The following is a 15635-nucleotide window of genomic DNA, read 5'->3' as shown; positions in this document are numbered from 1 at the left end:
GAGTGCAAAAGTTGAGGCTGAAAATTAGATATTGTCAGGCTAGTTCTGGGTGAGTCTACATTTTTTGGCTCCCGGGTTGTAATTATCAACAAGCACATCTCAAATGGAAAATCGAAATGACTGCCCGTTAATACAAACAGCCTCTTCTTCCACACAACGAATCACCAAGTTTATACAGGTCAGACAATTACTATTCAAGTGAATGTCTGAATGGGCAAGATGCACAGATCATTGTGGATTCATCCTTTCAGCGACGTTGGAATGTAGTATGACCACTGCTGCTAAGCATAGTGCTTCCTGCAGCTCAGAGCCATCCACACCTTCTGGGACTTTCCTGCCCTGTGAAATATAGAGCTTACCAAGACAGGTGCATTAAGAAACAACATCTAGTTCTATGACTGAAAACACCTTGTCAATGAGAGAGTTCAGAGGAGAAGGACAGACTCGTTCAAGCTAACACAAAGACTCCAAGTGTGTAATTAACTGCTCAGTACGTCAGTGGAGTTCAGAAAGGCATATCTGGATGCACAACTCATTGAACCTTGCAGTGAATGGGCTACAACAGCAGAGACAACGCCAGGTTACACTCCTGTCAGCCAAGAATAAGTAGAGGAGGCTGCAGAGGGCACAGATTGATCAAAACCGGACGATCAAAGTGTGGGAGAAAAATGCCAGGTATGACAAACCATTGCTTATCAACCAATCAATCAATTTTATTGAACGTGTTAAAGAAAACATCAGCAATAAAAACAAATTAACAAAATCATCGGCAACATATAAGTGACAAATAAGCAACTGAAATAATACCAATCATGCTCAAAAGGGGTAAGAAGAAGTTTAGAGCTATTCTAGTCCTACCCCTTATACTATTCATGACTGCATGACGCGTTGATAGATAATATTTGATAATTGAAACTGAAAGCTCAATTTACAGCCATCCATATCCGTGATATCTATCTCAGTCGACTCAAACAAATCAACTCATTTGGACAAAAAAAAACAAAAAACAACAAAACTGGTCACTGGTCTGTCTCATAACTGTTCAATATTTTGTTTCTGAAGAATCTTTTTAGTTCAGATAAATTCCCACATGTTTTCAGCTCATCACTACAGTTTTTCCACAAACCAATTCCCTTGGTTGTAACACAGTGATGTTTTGCATCTGTCCTTACTGGTGGTTTTTTGAATATATAGGTTCCTCTCAAACTGTATTTACTTTCTCTCAGTTATAAAAAACCTTGGATACTGATAGGTAATTGTTGATTTATTATTCTGTACATAATCTGAATAGTTTTAAAATGACCAAATCTTTAAATTTTAGAGCTTTTACTTTGATAAAAAGTGGATGTGTTGACTCTCTGTAAGTGGTTTTATTTACAATTTATATAGCTTTTTTTTGGAAGTTGAAGATTGGATCTGTGTTTGTACTTACTGTATGTGTTCCCCCAGACATCCACACAGTAGGTAATGTATGGGAGATTGAAGGAACAGTACAATATATATGGAGAAACTTGATTTAATAGATCTTTGACTTTATTCAGTGTTGCAATTGAGTTGGATATTTTAATTTGTTGTCTGTTAATACTCCAAGAAATTTAATTTCAGAGATTTTTTATATTTTTATGCCATTTATCATGAGTTCCTCATCTGAGTAGGTAGATCGATTCCCAAAGATTATAAATTTTGTTCTGCTTAAATTCAGTGTTAGTTTATTTTCATCAAACCAACTCTTCATCCTGCTTAATTCCTTTTCCACTGTATCCAAGAGTTGTTCCAAGTTGTCTCCACAGCAGAGTAAGTTTGTATCATCTGCAAATAGAATGGTTTTCAGGGTTTTTGACACTTCACATAGTATATTGTTTATGTACAATATGAACAACAATTGCCCCAACACTGAGCCCTGGGGCACCCCACACCTAACTGTCAGTAATTGTGATTTGAAGTTTTGTATTTTGACATATTGGTACCTATTCTGTAGGTAACTGATAACCAGGATAGTGTTATCCCTCTGATACCATATCTTTGTCCTTTTTTATTATTATTATTAATAACTCATGACCTACAGCATCAAATGCTTTTTTTAAATCCAGAAATACCCCTACTGCATATTCTTTTTTTTCCTACTGCCTTTGTGAGTTCTTCTACAAATTATATCAGCGCAAATGAGGTTGTCCTGTTAGCTCTAAAATCCTGTTGTTGTTCATACAGTACATTATGTTTTGTGAGAAAATCATCTAGTCTTATATAAATATTTTTTCCAGTATTTTAGAGAACTGTGGAAGCAGGGAAACAGGTCTGTAGTTTGAGAGTATATGTTTGTCTCTAGCTTTATACATTGGTATGACTTAAGCTGTTTTCATTTTTCTCGAGAATACACCAGCTTGTAGAGCAGGGGTGGGCAATCTTATCCAGAAAGGGCCAGTGTGGGTGAAGGTTTTTGTTCCAGCCAAGCAGTTACACACCTGATCCCACTAATCAACCAGTAGTCTTTGCTGAGAAACTTGATTAGGAGACACAGGTGTGTAACTGCTTGGTTGGAACAAAAACTTTCACCCACACTCGCCCTTTCTGGACAAGATGACCCACCACTGTTGTAGAGACTGGTTACAGATATATGTGTCAGGGGGTTTGCTATACATTCGATAATATTTTTAACTGTAGAGATGTCAATACCATTCCGGTCTGTGGACTTCTTGCTCTCGAGTTTTTTTGTTGTTTTTTTTTATAGTGTCAATAATTTCTCTTTCGTCAGTCCCTCTAATAAATATTGTTTCTTTAACATTAATCTTTTTTTTCCTGGACCCCGCCCCCCTCTTTTTCTCCCCAATTGTATCCAGCCAATTGCCCCCACTCTTCCGAGCCATCCCAGTCGCTGCTCCACCCCCTCTGCCGAACTGGGGAGGGCTGCGGACTACCGCATGCCTCCTTCGATACATGTGGAGTCGCCATCCACTTCTTTTCTCCTGACAGTGAGGACTTTTGCCAAGGGGACGTATCGTGTGGGAGGATCACGCTATTCCCCACAGTTCCCCCTCCCCCCAAACAGGCACCCTAACCGACCAGAGGAGGCGCTAGTGCAGCGACCAGAACACATACCCACATCCGGCTTCCCACCTGCAGACACGGCCTATTGTGTCTGTAGGGACACCCGACCAAGCCGGAGGTAACATGGGGATTCAAACTGTCAACCGTTGGTAGGTAACGGAATAGACCGCTACGCTACCTGGACATACATATTTTCTACACTATCACTGCTACCAATCTTTGCGATCTCCCCGGCCAAACCAGGACCAACACTGGCAAAAAATGTATTGAACTCGTCTGCAGCTGAAGTCATATCAGTAGTGGTTGTGTTGTTTTTTGTCATAGAATGGTAACTTCCCAGTTCCATTTTTAACAATACCATTCAATAGTTTCAATGTGTTTATAATGTTTCTGTTTTCCTCCAGTAATTCACTGTAGTATCCCTTTTTGCTGCTTCTCATAATTCGTGTTAGTTTGTTTTATGTATTTCATATGTGTTCGGCCTCTGCTGTTCTTTCCTTTAAGAATTCTTTATATAATAGATTTTATATTCTCTTAGTTAGCCACAGTTTCTCAGCATAATTTTATTCCACTACATTCTTTCCTAGAGGACCTTTTTTTTCCATTGAGAGAAGTTGTTATGGACAGAAATATGTCATAGGCTACAGCTACATCTTCCACATAAACATTGTTCCAGTCTTGTTTCATTAGGTCTTGTTTAAAAGAGCTGATGGCAAATTTTGATTTGTATTTACCTGTTTTGACTGTTTTAGTGTCATTCTTTGTCCTAGTACAGCTCTGTATGACTGCAAAGACTGGCAGGTGATCACTTGTGTCGTTTATTAATAATCCACTTGTTACGCCCTTGTCAGTAACATTAGTAAATCTATTATCAATTAGCGTAGCACTGTGTGTTGCTATTCTAGTTGGCCTTGTGATTGAGGGACATAAGCCGGTACTGTACATTGAGTTAATGAATTCTGTGGTTGTATTGTGTTCTTGTTTAGTAGATCAATATTGAAGTCCCCACAGACAAAGACCATTTTCTTATTATTTATATCGTCATAAAATTCCAGAAGCTTTTCCTTAAATGTGTTTATACAAGATCCAGGTTTTCTGCATATGCAGTTTATTAGAATATGTTTTTGATTTCACCATCTCCATTTCTAATGTAATGCATTCCATGATATTGTCCAAGACAAATGACATATTCCTGACAGATTTACATTTATAATTTTCACTGATGTATAGTGCAACTCCCCCGCTTTTTGTTTGTATCCTGTTAATGAAGAACAGTTCATACCCTCAATCTTCACCATGTCTGTCTGTTCTTCACCAAGCCAAGTCTCAGATATTGCAATTACTGTGAATGTCTTGTCCAGTTTTCTTAAGCAGTGATTGATCTTTGAAATTTTTGAAATAAGGCTCCTGTTATTGAACTGAATTAATGATATTGTGCCATCCTTTTTACATTTCTTTTAAAGTGGTCTTCAGTGTAGTATTTACATGACTGTATGTGTTCTTGTAAAAAATTGTTCTCAGGGTCTGTATCATTTTCAATGTCTTGTGATTTATATTCAGTGTATTTGACAGTTTTCAAGTCCAGTTTTTCATATTCTGTGGATGTTTCCGTCCGAGGTTTCTGTCCGAATTTGACATTGAGTGTTTAGTGAGTTTATTTACTTTGTTATGTTGATCTTCATGTGTTCATACTGTGACCTTGTTGTGATTGCTCTCCCAGCTTTCATACATCAAATTTGTCCTGTTCATTTATGTCCCGTATGATAAGCACTTTAGCTGCCTCTGGTGTTGATCCACTCAGCTTAATTAATACTTTGCAGCCTGCTGTCCATATCGCCTGGATCTTGCTCTGTCTCTTTCGTATGCGTGCTCTCCTTGCAATGTGTTCATTTATGTACACATCAGACCCTTTAATTTCCATTCTTGTTTGAGAAGCTCCTGCTTGTTCGTCCTGTTGTTGAAGTGGATAATTATAGCTGGTGTTGCGCTTTTGTTTTTGCTGGGCAGGGTGTGACAAGCCTTAATGTCACTGCTGTCAACAGAAAAGCCCTTGCTATCCAAGAAACCAACCACTTGATGTTCCAGTAATTCCTTCTCAGCCTGGGAGGCATTGGCCCCGCTCCGGGCAGCATTGTCCTCAGAGGCCACTGCTGCGTAGGTTTGATGTCTGGTCCTTAGGCCGGTGATAATCGGATCACTTATCCAGGAGTACTGTTCAAGGTCAGCCACTTGGTTCTCCAGAGATGTGATCTTTCTATCTTTTTCCGCGTTTTGTTTCTTGACTGACTGGACTTTGTCCATCAGCTCCAAGATCCTCTTTTGTTGAGCAGCAACTGTTGCCATCTCGATCCACAAGAAGTCGAGAGATTTCTTAATCTCCTCAATCACTTCCGTAATGCTACCGCTTTTCTTTTGGCCCATTTTGCTCTGAAAATTGACTCAAAAATAGACTCGGAAATAAACTTTTAAAGATAACTCTACTGGAGCCACCGTAGCACACATTTTAGGCAGCCATCTTGGTTTTTGCTTATGGGTTTCAATTGTGACTCACTGATAGAAAGGTCAACATTTTGCTAAAATAGCAGGACTCCATGAATCCATCCTGTCTTGTGTCAATGGTACAGGCTGGTGGTGGTGTAATAGTGGAGGAAATATTTTCTTGGCATACATTGGACATCTTGACACCAACTGATTATCATTTGAGTGTCACAATATATCTCAGTATTGCTACTGACCAGATGTATCCCTTCATTGCCAAAGTCAAACTTTTTTTTCAAATAGATACTTCCAGTAGGCTAAATGCACCATGTCACAAAAAAAGGAATTATCTCAAGCTGGTTCCACAAACATGACAGTGACTCCAATTTACTCCAGAGGCCTGCACAGTGCCCAGACCTCAATCCAATAGAGCACCTTTGGGATGAGGTGGAACGGGAGGTTTACAGCTTGGACATGAGGTCAACAAATCTGCAGGCACTGCATGATGCTATGGAGTCATTCAGCATGGCCAAAAATACCTAAGGAATGTTTCAAATGCCTTACTGAATCCACCAAGGAATTCATGCTGTTCTAGCCACAAGAGAGGCTCCTATAGGTAGGTGTGTCTAAAAATGTGGTCACTGAGTGTATGTCCCAACCGACAGAATACGTCCATACTATACTGTACCAACTCACAGAATACAATATCTCACACACACACACACACACACACACACACACACACACACACACACACACCATAAAAGCATACACTTAAAAGACTGCTGGAAACATTCACACAATCGTAAAAACACTGCATCCACAAACTAACCTTCCCTCCCTCCCTGAGCCTGCAGATAGACACACACACTTCACTGCTGCCTACCTTGAGGGGTTTGTGGCTACGTGGGTCAGTCTCCTCCTCCTCCACAGCAACAGGCTGCTGATTAGCTGCCGTCAGCTGGTGCCGTTGAAACACCAGAGCCTCCTTGAACTCCTCCTGTGTCTTGGTCTCCAAAAGCTTCTGCCTGAAGGATATATCGGAGAACATGGTGGCGAACGTCCTTCCTAGTTCCATTGCCGTCTTGGTGCTTTTCTGTCGGAAGACAGAAAGTCAATATGGGTTACACTTTGGGTTATGAAAGAAAGAAAACCATAAGACATAGGTAAAGAGTATGCTGTTTAAAAGTCTAACATTCTGGCTGTATTCAAATAAAAAAAAAAGCTGAATATCCATTTTGTGAAAATCATTACCTGATTTTATGATGTGAAAAGTGCCTGGAAGTATATTGCATTAGCAAGAATTTTCTGAGCATGTGGTTGATGTGACAAGAAAGATGCTCAATAAGATGTTCAATAAGACACCGCAGCTGTGAAACATCCAATTATATACTATGTTTCAAAAATACAACTAATTAACAGCTACCACCAGAAAGCTCTGCAGCGGATCGTCAAGGCGGCCCAGCATATCACCGGTACCAAGCTCCCAGCCATAAAAGACATTTATCACAAACGCTGCCTTCGAAGGGGTCTGAGCATCAGCAGAGATCCCACCCACCCCAACCATGGACTGTTCTCCCCCCTGCGCTCTGGGAGGTGCTACAGGAGCCTCAGAGCCCGCACTACCAGGCTCAAAAACAGCTTCTTTCCACAAGCTGTTGCCCACCTGAACCTGGCTACCCACTGAATGTCTGTAGATATTTTTAAATATTTTGTACTCCAGCTCTCTTTTAAATTATTTTTAGCTTTTGGTCTTCATGTGCGTATATCTTATACTGTGTCTGCTGTGTTTGTCTTGCACTGTTTGGTGAAGCCACAGCCCTCATTTAATTTTTAACATGTGCCTGCACATAGTTTTTAATGACAATAAAATTGAATTGAATTGAATTGAATTGAATTGAATAATCACTCTTATTTGTGAGACAGGGAGGTAAGTTCAATATAATTTTGTGTTTGATTGTGAGGAATCACTAGACATGGAACTCTGTTGGTCACAAGAGTTGGATGGTTGGTAATATCCAGGGTTTGGCAGAATACTTTGAAAAAGTATCTAATGCCTGAATACTGACCTAAGTGTAATCAGTAATGTATTCAGTTACAATACGTAAAAAGTAACTTATTCAGATTACATTTAGAATACATCTATAAAAGGCATGTGTGAAACAATTCAATTTTTTTTCAATTCAAAAGCTTTATTGCAGACTCAGGGTCCATAACAGACAAAGACAAATAGGTAAAAGACAAACCCCACACAATACAAAGAGTAAACACAATAAAATAATATAAATAGAACAAATCAGTGTCTTATAAGAAGGCAGCTATACCAGTGGTCCCACTGCCGGGATTGGTAGCGTGTGGCACTGAATCTTGTATTAGTTGAACCCTTGATGATTACATTATCAGAGTCATTGAGCTGGCAAATAAATTCATACATGAGATTTCTTAGAAGAGCCTGAAAGGTATTGACTCCTGCAGCCACAAACATTTCACTTGCACTACACCATCTAGGTCTAGTATTCTCATAGCATCATTATAAGCTATTCAAAGCCTCTGTAAGCTTGCTTTTTTTTTGTAGTTTGACCACAGGTGTGCAGTATAAAGTGGTGTACAATATGCTCTGCACAGAGACATCTTCACACTAACGGGACACATACCAAACTTGCATGACAGAGTGTTTGCTTGTGCACACATCATGCAGCATTGCCTATAAATATCATCATCGCCTCATTTGTTCAGTAATATAGTGCCCAAGATATTTCACCTTATTACATACCCCAAGATTATTATCAGACCATTTAAATCAGGAAATTTTAGATGACTGACCTCTTTGGTTCTGCAGATCATGACAACACTCTTACTAGCACTGTATTCGATATCATGCTCCACACCGTACACAGAATATATATCAAGGAGCTGCTGGAGACCAGCGCTACGGGAACTAAGGATGACAAGGTCATCTGCATACATAATATGGTTCACCAACGTATTACCAGTCATGCATCCAGTGTTACAGGCTTTCAACTGCTTGGACAAATCATCAATATATAAAGTGTAGAGAACTGGAGACAGAATTCTCCCTTGTCTGACACCACTGCTAACCCCAAATGGGGCTGAAACACTATTACCCCATTTTCCTTGCATAGTGTGGTGGGCATACCAATAAGCCAGAATTCTCACAATGTATTTAGGCACTCCTCTTTGACTCAATTTAACAAACAACTTTCTATGATTAACACAATCAAAAGCTTTAGAAGTAGCAATAAAACACATAAGAACCGATGAGTTTTGGCCTCTGTATTTGTTTACAATTTCCTTTAAGGCATTTATACATAAGTCAGTGCCATTCTTAGCTTTAAAACCAAACTGGTTATCTGTGGAGTTGATAAATTCATGCACTCTATCCAGCAGGATTCTTTCTAGGACTATTGACAGTGTGCTGGCTAGAGCTATAGGTCTGTAGTTCTCTAGGCTGCATACTTTACCAGCTTTGTCCTTAATGACTGACACTAACAGAACAGACAACATTGAGTCTGGTAACAAGCCATGGATCATAAAGCCAGTAAAACAAATAGCAAGGAGAGGAGCTATCCCCGGACTGGCATATTTAAGGTATTCAGCAGTAACATGAGCTAAGCCACTTGCCTTGTTAACAGAGTGTTAAAAACAGTTAAGCTGTTTCATGAATATGATTTATGCCACACTGTTGTTTATTCCTTGGTGTTACTGATATATCCATGCCATTATCTCAATACTTGTCTATCATGTGACAATTACTGCTGGGCTCTACTAATATGTGGTGTGCACAGGAAGAAATGCAGATGTGTTGATCTGACAAAAGATGGCATCAATACTTTTAATTGGGAACAGGGTTGGCATAAGTGCATATAAACTACTCAGCTTCAATTTTTTGTTGCCCCCCGTAAACTTCACTTTGCCACTATTATCATCATGTTGCATGAATGAGAAACAGGCTATGACAAAGAAGCACTAATACAGGCTATACATTGGAATTGCATGCAGACACACACACCTGCAGGAAAGCCCTAGATAAACTGTGGTGCACAGAGTAAATCTATTGTGGCAAATTAGATGTTTTCTTTGTGTTTTACACTTGCTGAATTGCAGTCTGCAGCCTAAGACTACTTGTCAAAAGACAATTTATTTTCATTTGGTTTTCAATTTTCATGTCAGCTCGTGCTTAGGCCAACAGCAGCCACATTTACATGCACAGATGTTCATCTATCCGAATGAATTGTTTATATCTACAACAAACAGGTACTTGTATTCTGTTAAAACCCACCCTGGTAATATCTACCTCTGAGGCAAAACTGTGGTAAGATGTAGGACGCATTAGCGTTCTTTTTGTCAGTTTTTTTGTTTTTTTGTTAATGATACAATTCGGTGAAGCAGAGTTAGAATGAGGGGATTTTTGTAAGTGGGTCATTCAGAAGTACGATATGCTGTTTAAGTATACTGTAGTGTAAGCAGTCTATTAAAAATAATATGTTTACTTACTATTTGAGTATGAATTATGTAGTATGTACTGGTAGTGTTTTAATATGCTGTATTCTAGAAAATGGTTTTGGACACAGCCTGGGGTATACTTGCAGTAGTAGTTGTCACTGTCTTTTTTTTTTACCTTGAAACTGAATCATAGTATCCATAAATTCTCACATAGTTTGACTATTAGATGGAGAAATATGTTTTTAAGTGCTTTCTAAATTTGCTCTATCAATCTGTTTTACTCAGGCATTCACTAGCAATACAAACCTAAAACTTTTACAAATTCCATCCAAACCTCCAGTTTAACTGTCACATACTATCAATACTTGTATCAAAATCTTAGACATTATTTTTCTGTATACAAATAAGAATTCAAACAACTATGACAAAACCACAACTTTGCATACAGAACCTGTACTCCGTTTCTTATTGGGTGGAATTATATTGCACTTTCAGAGGGCCTTCAACAAAAATGGCTTGCATTGTTTTGGTACCAAATAAATGATAATTATAAATATTTTGTTCCCTTCTCTTCAAATTTAGGCTGAAGATTTTTTGGCTCGCTTTGGGCAGCTGCTGAGCTCAGTGACTGGTGGGGCTCCTGTCAATAATCCCACGTCTGTCACAAATGACAATGTCACACATCGCAAGGTGTAACAGGGTGATGATGATAACAACCCTGACATGTTGTGTGTGTGTGTGGGGGGGGGGGCAGAGGGGGCTGTTGGCCAGGTTGTGGCAGGGCCAGGATAGGCAGGCTGAGCATAAACAACAGCAGCTGTAGCAAATAGAATGAGTAAAGCCTGTAAGCTCTTTGTCACAGGGAGAAAACGTTAATTGAATTTCCGCCAAACCTGAAAGGATGAATCCACAATGATCTAAGGGGTCTCTGTACAAGGCATGGAATTCCCCACCGGTAGAGCAGTAGACTGTCTGCTGGTCAGACAAGTGAGTGGAGGCTCACTGTTAAAAATTTTCAGATTGACTGTGAAGTATCAGGGGGATGTAATTACCTGATCAATACTCTGACCTGCTGTTTAAGGGGCACCTGTTCCACGATCTTGAAAGGGTAGAAAATGTAGATAGTTTCAGGCATTTCTGACCATATAAGAGAAAGTTGTGAGCGTTGTGGTATTACTGCTCTAATGCCACTAGGAGGCACCACACAATCTGCTGGAAGAGCGATCGATGCATGCCATCACAGATTCAATGCTGAGCAATTCCACCAGCGTCACTCTTCAGCACAGAAGCAGTAAAACGCATAAGACGAAGTCAATTTCCACAGGCATAGATGATAGAAAGTAACTCGAGAGGCAGAAATTAATTACCAGCTTCCTTAAGTGCAAAATTGTGTAAAAAAAATGTTCAATGTGATGGCCTAAGACCAATACGTCAAGTCTGACTAGCCGTGTGTGGAGCCTACGTGATGCCAGAGCATTTACACAGGCAATTCAATGGCAGCGCCTATGACAATGTCAATTCCACCTAAAAACTGACTTGAGTATCTTAGTTGTATGAGGTCTTTATTTTTCAACGATTCAAACAAACTTTTAGTTTATTACAAAATGACCTCCCTAACTGTATTTTACCATGTGTTTACTTTTCCTTTAATAAAGTGCTCTGCAGGACAGTGGGGTGACACTGACAACTGGCTGAGTGTCAAGCAGGCTATTGCTGAAAGGAAGAGCATGTACATTTAAGCTAATCTTCACTGGATAAATAAAAGCTGGGAAAAAAAAAATCAACCTGCTGCCAAGACATCATTCCAACACCCTGCTGCACTTGCGATCCTGACCAAAACAAGACAAACTCCAAATATTATATAATCAGTTCAATACAGGAACACTTAGTGCAAGTTCAAGTTTTCGAGACAGTCGGGTAAATTTGCACTTACTCGGGAATTGTGATGGTGGGATGATCAAAAATTAAACACGAGGACATGAACACAACATTTTAAAGCGGACAAAAATACAAGTATCTAAAAATATCAGTGGAAGAGTATCAGTCATAAATGTCTAAAAATCTAAGTGGGCAAGTTCGAAAGGACTTACTGAACAGGGGGTATCTTTCAGATTAGAATAGTAAATACTGGTGATATTTCTGCTGCTCTAATCCAGGAAAACATACAAACAGTGAGCAATAACAGCAACAGCAAAAGGCTGTTGATAGACACACACTAACTGCCACAGGGATCAAACCCATGTCTTTTCAGTCGCAAGGTTGTCTCATTAGTCATTAGACCATCCTTTCGCCATCGTGCCTCGTTATTATGAAAGCGATTATGATTTTTGCAGCACTATTAAGCCTCACCCTCATAAATCTCTCTAAAAGAAACCATCACATTCAGATGCAACAGACAAAAACAAATGCCTTTTGTGCACTTGGGGCCAGGATTAATTGAAGTTTGATTGGTAGCTTCAAGACTGGCATGCAGAGTGCAGACAGAGACGCTATCGTGCAAAAACCCAAAGAAGCCAAAAAGAAAAGGTGAAATGTCACCAATTATAGCTGTTCCAGGGTTTGATGGTGGTGGATTGGCCAGACAGATGTTTGCGTGTGTGCCTTTATTAATGCCGGTGTGATTGCAACTGTCTATGTCTGTGTGTGTAACTGTCTGTATGTAAGAGTGTGAACTACATGTATGTGTATGCGCTTGTATACATGTAAGAATTTGCATGTGTGACTGTGTTCATGTGCATCATGTAGTATCAATGCACTGTAATTTAAGCAGCTGGTGACTCCACATGTATCGGAGGAGGCATGTGGTAGTCTGCAGCCCTCCCCAGATCGGCAGAGGGGGTCGAGCAGCGACCAGGATGGCTCTGAAGAGTGGGGTGAAAAGGGGGGGGGGGAATCCAAAAAAATAAAAAAAAAAGAATCTGTGATTTACAAGCTCACTGGTGGTAGGATGCCTGCATTGATCGTATGGAATTGTAGAGTTTTACTTAGCTCGGTCCCTCCAGCCAACATACCCCTCCTGATATATTTTTACTGGGAAAAATGAGGGATAGCAGTAATAATTCTTGCCATCAAAAAAGAGAGAAAAAAAGCCCCACTTCACATTCACTCACCCAAGTGAGCTGCACAGTACAACCAGTCTTTCACTACCGGGGACAGAGCAATGTCTGCTGAATTTATCAGCAGTTATGAGCCTTACTGGAGGCACTAGACAATAGCCATTGGGGCAGAGTTGGAGTTATTCATTCCTCGACTGTGTTTTCTCAAGAAAAGCGGGGATCTGAACCAAGTGTGAGTCATAACCTCACAGGTCATGTCACCCTCTACAAATAAACTGCCCAAAAAAACAAGCAATTAAACGAACAATGAACGACCCAATAAACGATCACACCAGTGCTTTAACAATCCCAAAAAGACAAGAGATAAATCATCTTCTTTTATCAACACCATTCAGATGGTAGGGGGTGTGGGTTGGATGGTAGTGGGGCAGGCAGGAGTTACCATTTTGAGCGGGGCCAGGATCAGGATCACGTAGCGGACCTCGCAGCAATTCTCTCCCCAGTTCTGCGGCCTCTCTAGGCGGGAGATGCACACATGACGCCTCTGCAGACTCTTCACGTTGCAGCTGGAAAGCAAAGGGAGGGAGGAAAGGAGAGACAGAGAAGGGTGGAGGAAGGGGGGGGGTTTACAAATTTTCTCACCTCACAGGCAGGGGCCTTCATTTCCATAGATTAACCTCTCTCTCTCTCTCTCTCTGTCTGTCTGCATGTTTGCCCCTGCAGCAACAGTTTGGAGGTAGACAAGTCATGCGGTGGGGAAGTGCAAGTTCACCTTTCATGCAGTCAGGCATGCGCTGAAAGGCATGTGTACACGGGTGTGCAAATGCAGACTGAATGCCTTGTTTGCATGAGCAGAATGAATGTAAAATCTCAACAGGATTCAAATGTCATGAAAAACAGTTTATAGAAACGATCCACACACACACACACACACACACACACACACACACACACACACACACACACACACACACACACACACACACACACACACACACACACACACACACACACACACACACACACAGAACTTACAGGATACAGAGCCATGACTGCTGGTACTGGATTCCTGTGGCTGTAGCTGTCACTCCCTGGATGGTCTCCGAAAGCAGATGAACTGCACAGAAAAGGTCAGAGGACAGCAGCTAAATATCAGTGTCACAGTATTGACATTTTTGTTATTCTCATTGACTTTTTAAAAAAAAATTATTTCTGATTTTTCCCTTTTTTCTCCCAATTTAGTGGCCAATTGCCCCCTATTTTAATTCAAACACCCACCCTCGTACTGCATGCGTTCGCCAACTGCGTCTCTCCGGCCGGCAGTCTCAAACGAGACGCCTCGCCTCTTTCGTGACAAGGCGAATCCAGGCCGAACCACTGCTTTTTCCGACACACACAGAGACGCATTCATATGACGAACACAAGCCGACTCCGCCCCCTCCCGAGGACAGCATTGCCAATTATTGCTGCTTTGCCGAGTCCGGCCATAGTCAGACCTGACTTCTATTCACTGATTGTAACCTGATATGAGTTATTTCTCTTCCAAAGCCATTAGTTCAAGTAATGGCGGGTGGCTTGGTCATATATTTAGCTGTACTAAAAAACATGCTATAAATATATAATTGTTATTCTCAACCACTATGTTAATTACTTGTTCGTAACACAATGGCTTAGGCCAAAATGCAATGTTGTGGGTTCCAATTGTCACCCCCCCCCCTCCACAACCCATACGTCCCTTTAATATTCCCTTTCCTGTGACAAACCTGCAAAAACCAATAATCTAATAAATAAATAAACCAAAAGGCTTTGTTATTTTTTCGACACCTAGTATGAGCACGTCAGATAGACGGCTAGACTATTAAAGCAGTACAGTGCTTTACTGGCTGGTACCATGCTCCTCAGTGTGACGTCCATACCAAAGTGCCTAATGGGCTCTTCCTCCGCTTTTAAGACAGCAATGCCAGTCCGTGCTGTTTGCAAGCAAACACCTTGATGAGCTACTAACTATGGCCATCTGAAGCCAGAAGGAACGCCAACGTACATGGTCGGCAATCTGACAAACTATTTCATCATGCTTTTGTAGTGACATGGCAGACATTACTAAAACAAAGGCAACCGCTCTGTGTCAGTGGAGGTGTTTCCCTGCTGCCTCAACAACAATTCTCCCTTCACAAGCCGCGAGCATCGCAAAGTCAAGTTTTGTTTTTTGTTTTATTGCTGTTGTTTTTCTGCTGGCAGGGGGTACTCTTTGGAACCACAGACCCCCGTTCTCATTTCAAACCCCCTCAGCACTGAATTCTTGGATTTGTTTGATATTGTCCATCTCTTCTACAGCTTCTGATTAAACAAAATTACACAGAGAAAATGTATTGTATGATAAGCAGCAGGGACCATGTTTTTCACTATCGCTGGGTTTCTATCCGCCCCTTCTTTCCATCCTCTTTCTCCCTGATTGTCTTTCTATCTGACTGTCTTTCTGTCTCCCTCTCACTGTCTTTCCAGCCGCCATGCCGTCTCATCAATAAGGCATCCTTCATTCATGCCAGAAAATGATGGGCGTCACCATGACAACAGTATCACAGTGCTAAGAGT

The 15635-nt window shown here is 40.7% G+C and overlaps 1 protein-coding gene across 1 annotated transcript in view; it reads right to left on the bottom strand.

Moving 5' to 3' along the window:
- slc4a11 (solute carrier family 4 member 11) overlaps nt 1–15635 on the bottom strand; it is a 174017-nt gene that overhangs the window by 35675 nt on the left and 122707 nt on the right. Inside the window, exons 6-8 of the mRNA XM_056295854.1 lie at nt 14079–14160; nt 13486–13609; nt 6410–6619 (exon numbers count right to left, since the gene is read on the bottom strand). Of these exons, the coding sequence (XP_056151829.1) occupies nt 6410–6619; nt 13486–13609; nt 14079–14160 (416 nt within the window). The remainder of the gene's footprint in view (nt 1–6409; nt 6620–13485; nt 13610–14078; nt 14161–15635) is intronic.

This window comes from Lampris incognitus, chromosome 16 (assembly GCF_029633865.1).
Source record: "Lampris incognitus isolate fLamInc1 chromosome 16, fLamInc1.hap2, whole genome shotgun sequence".
In the NCBI taxonomy this organism is placed as follows: domain Eukaryota; kingdom Metazoa; phylum Chordata; class Actinopteri; order Lampriformes; family Lampridae; genus Lampris; species Lampris incognitus.
The sequence above is the reverse complement of the archived record's forward strand: the minus strand, read 5'-3'. Positions and strand labels throughout refer to the sequence as shown.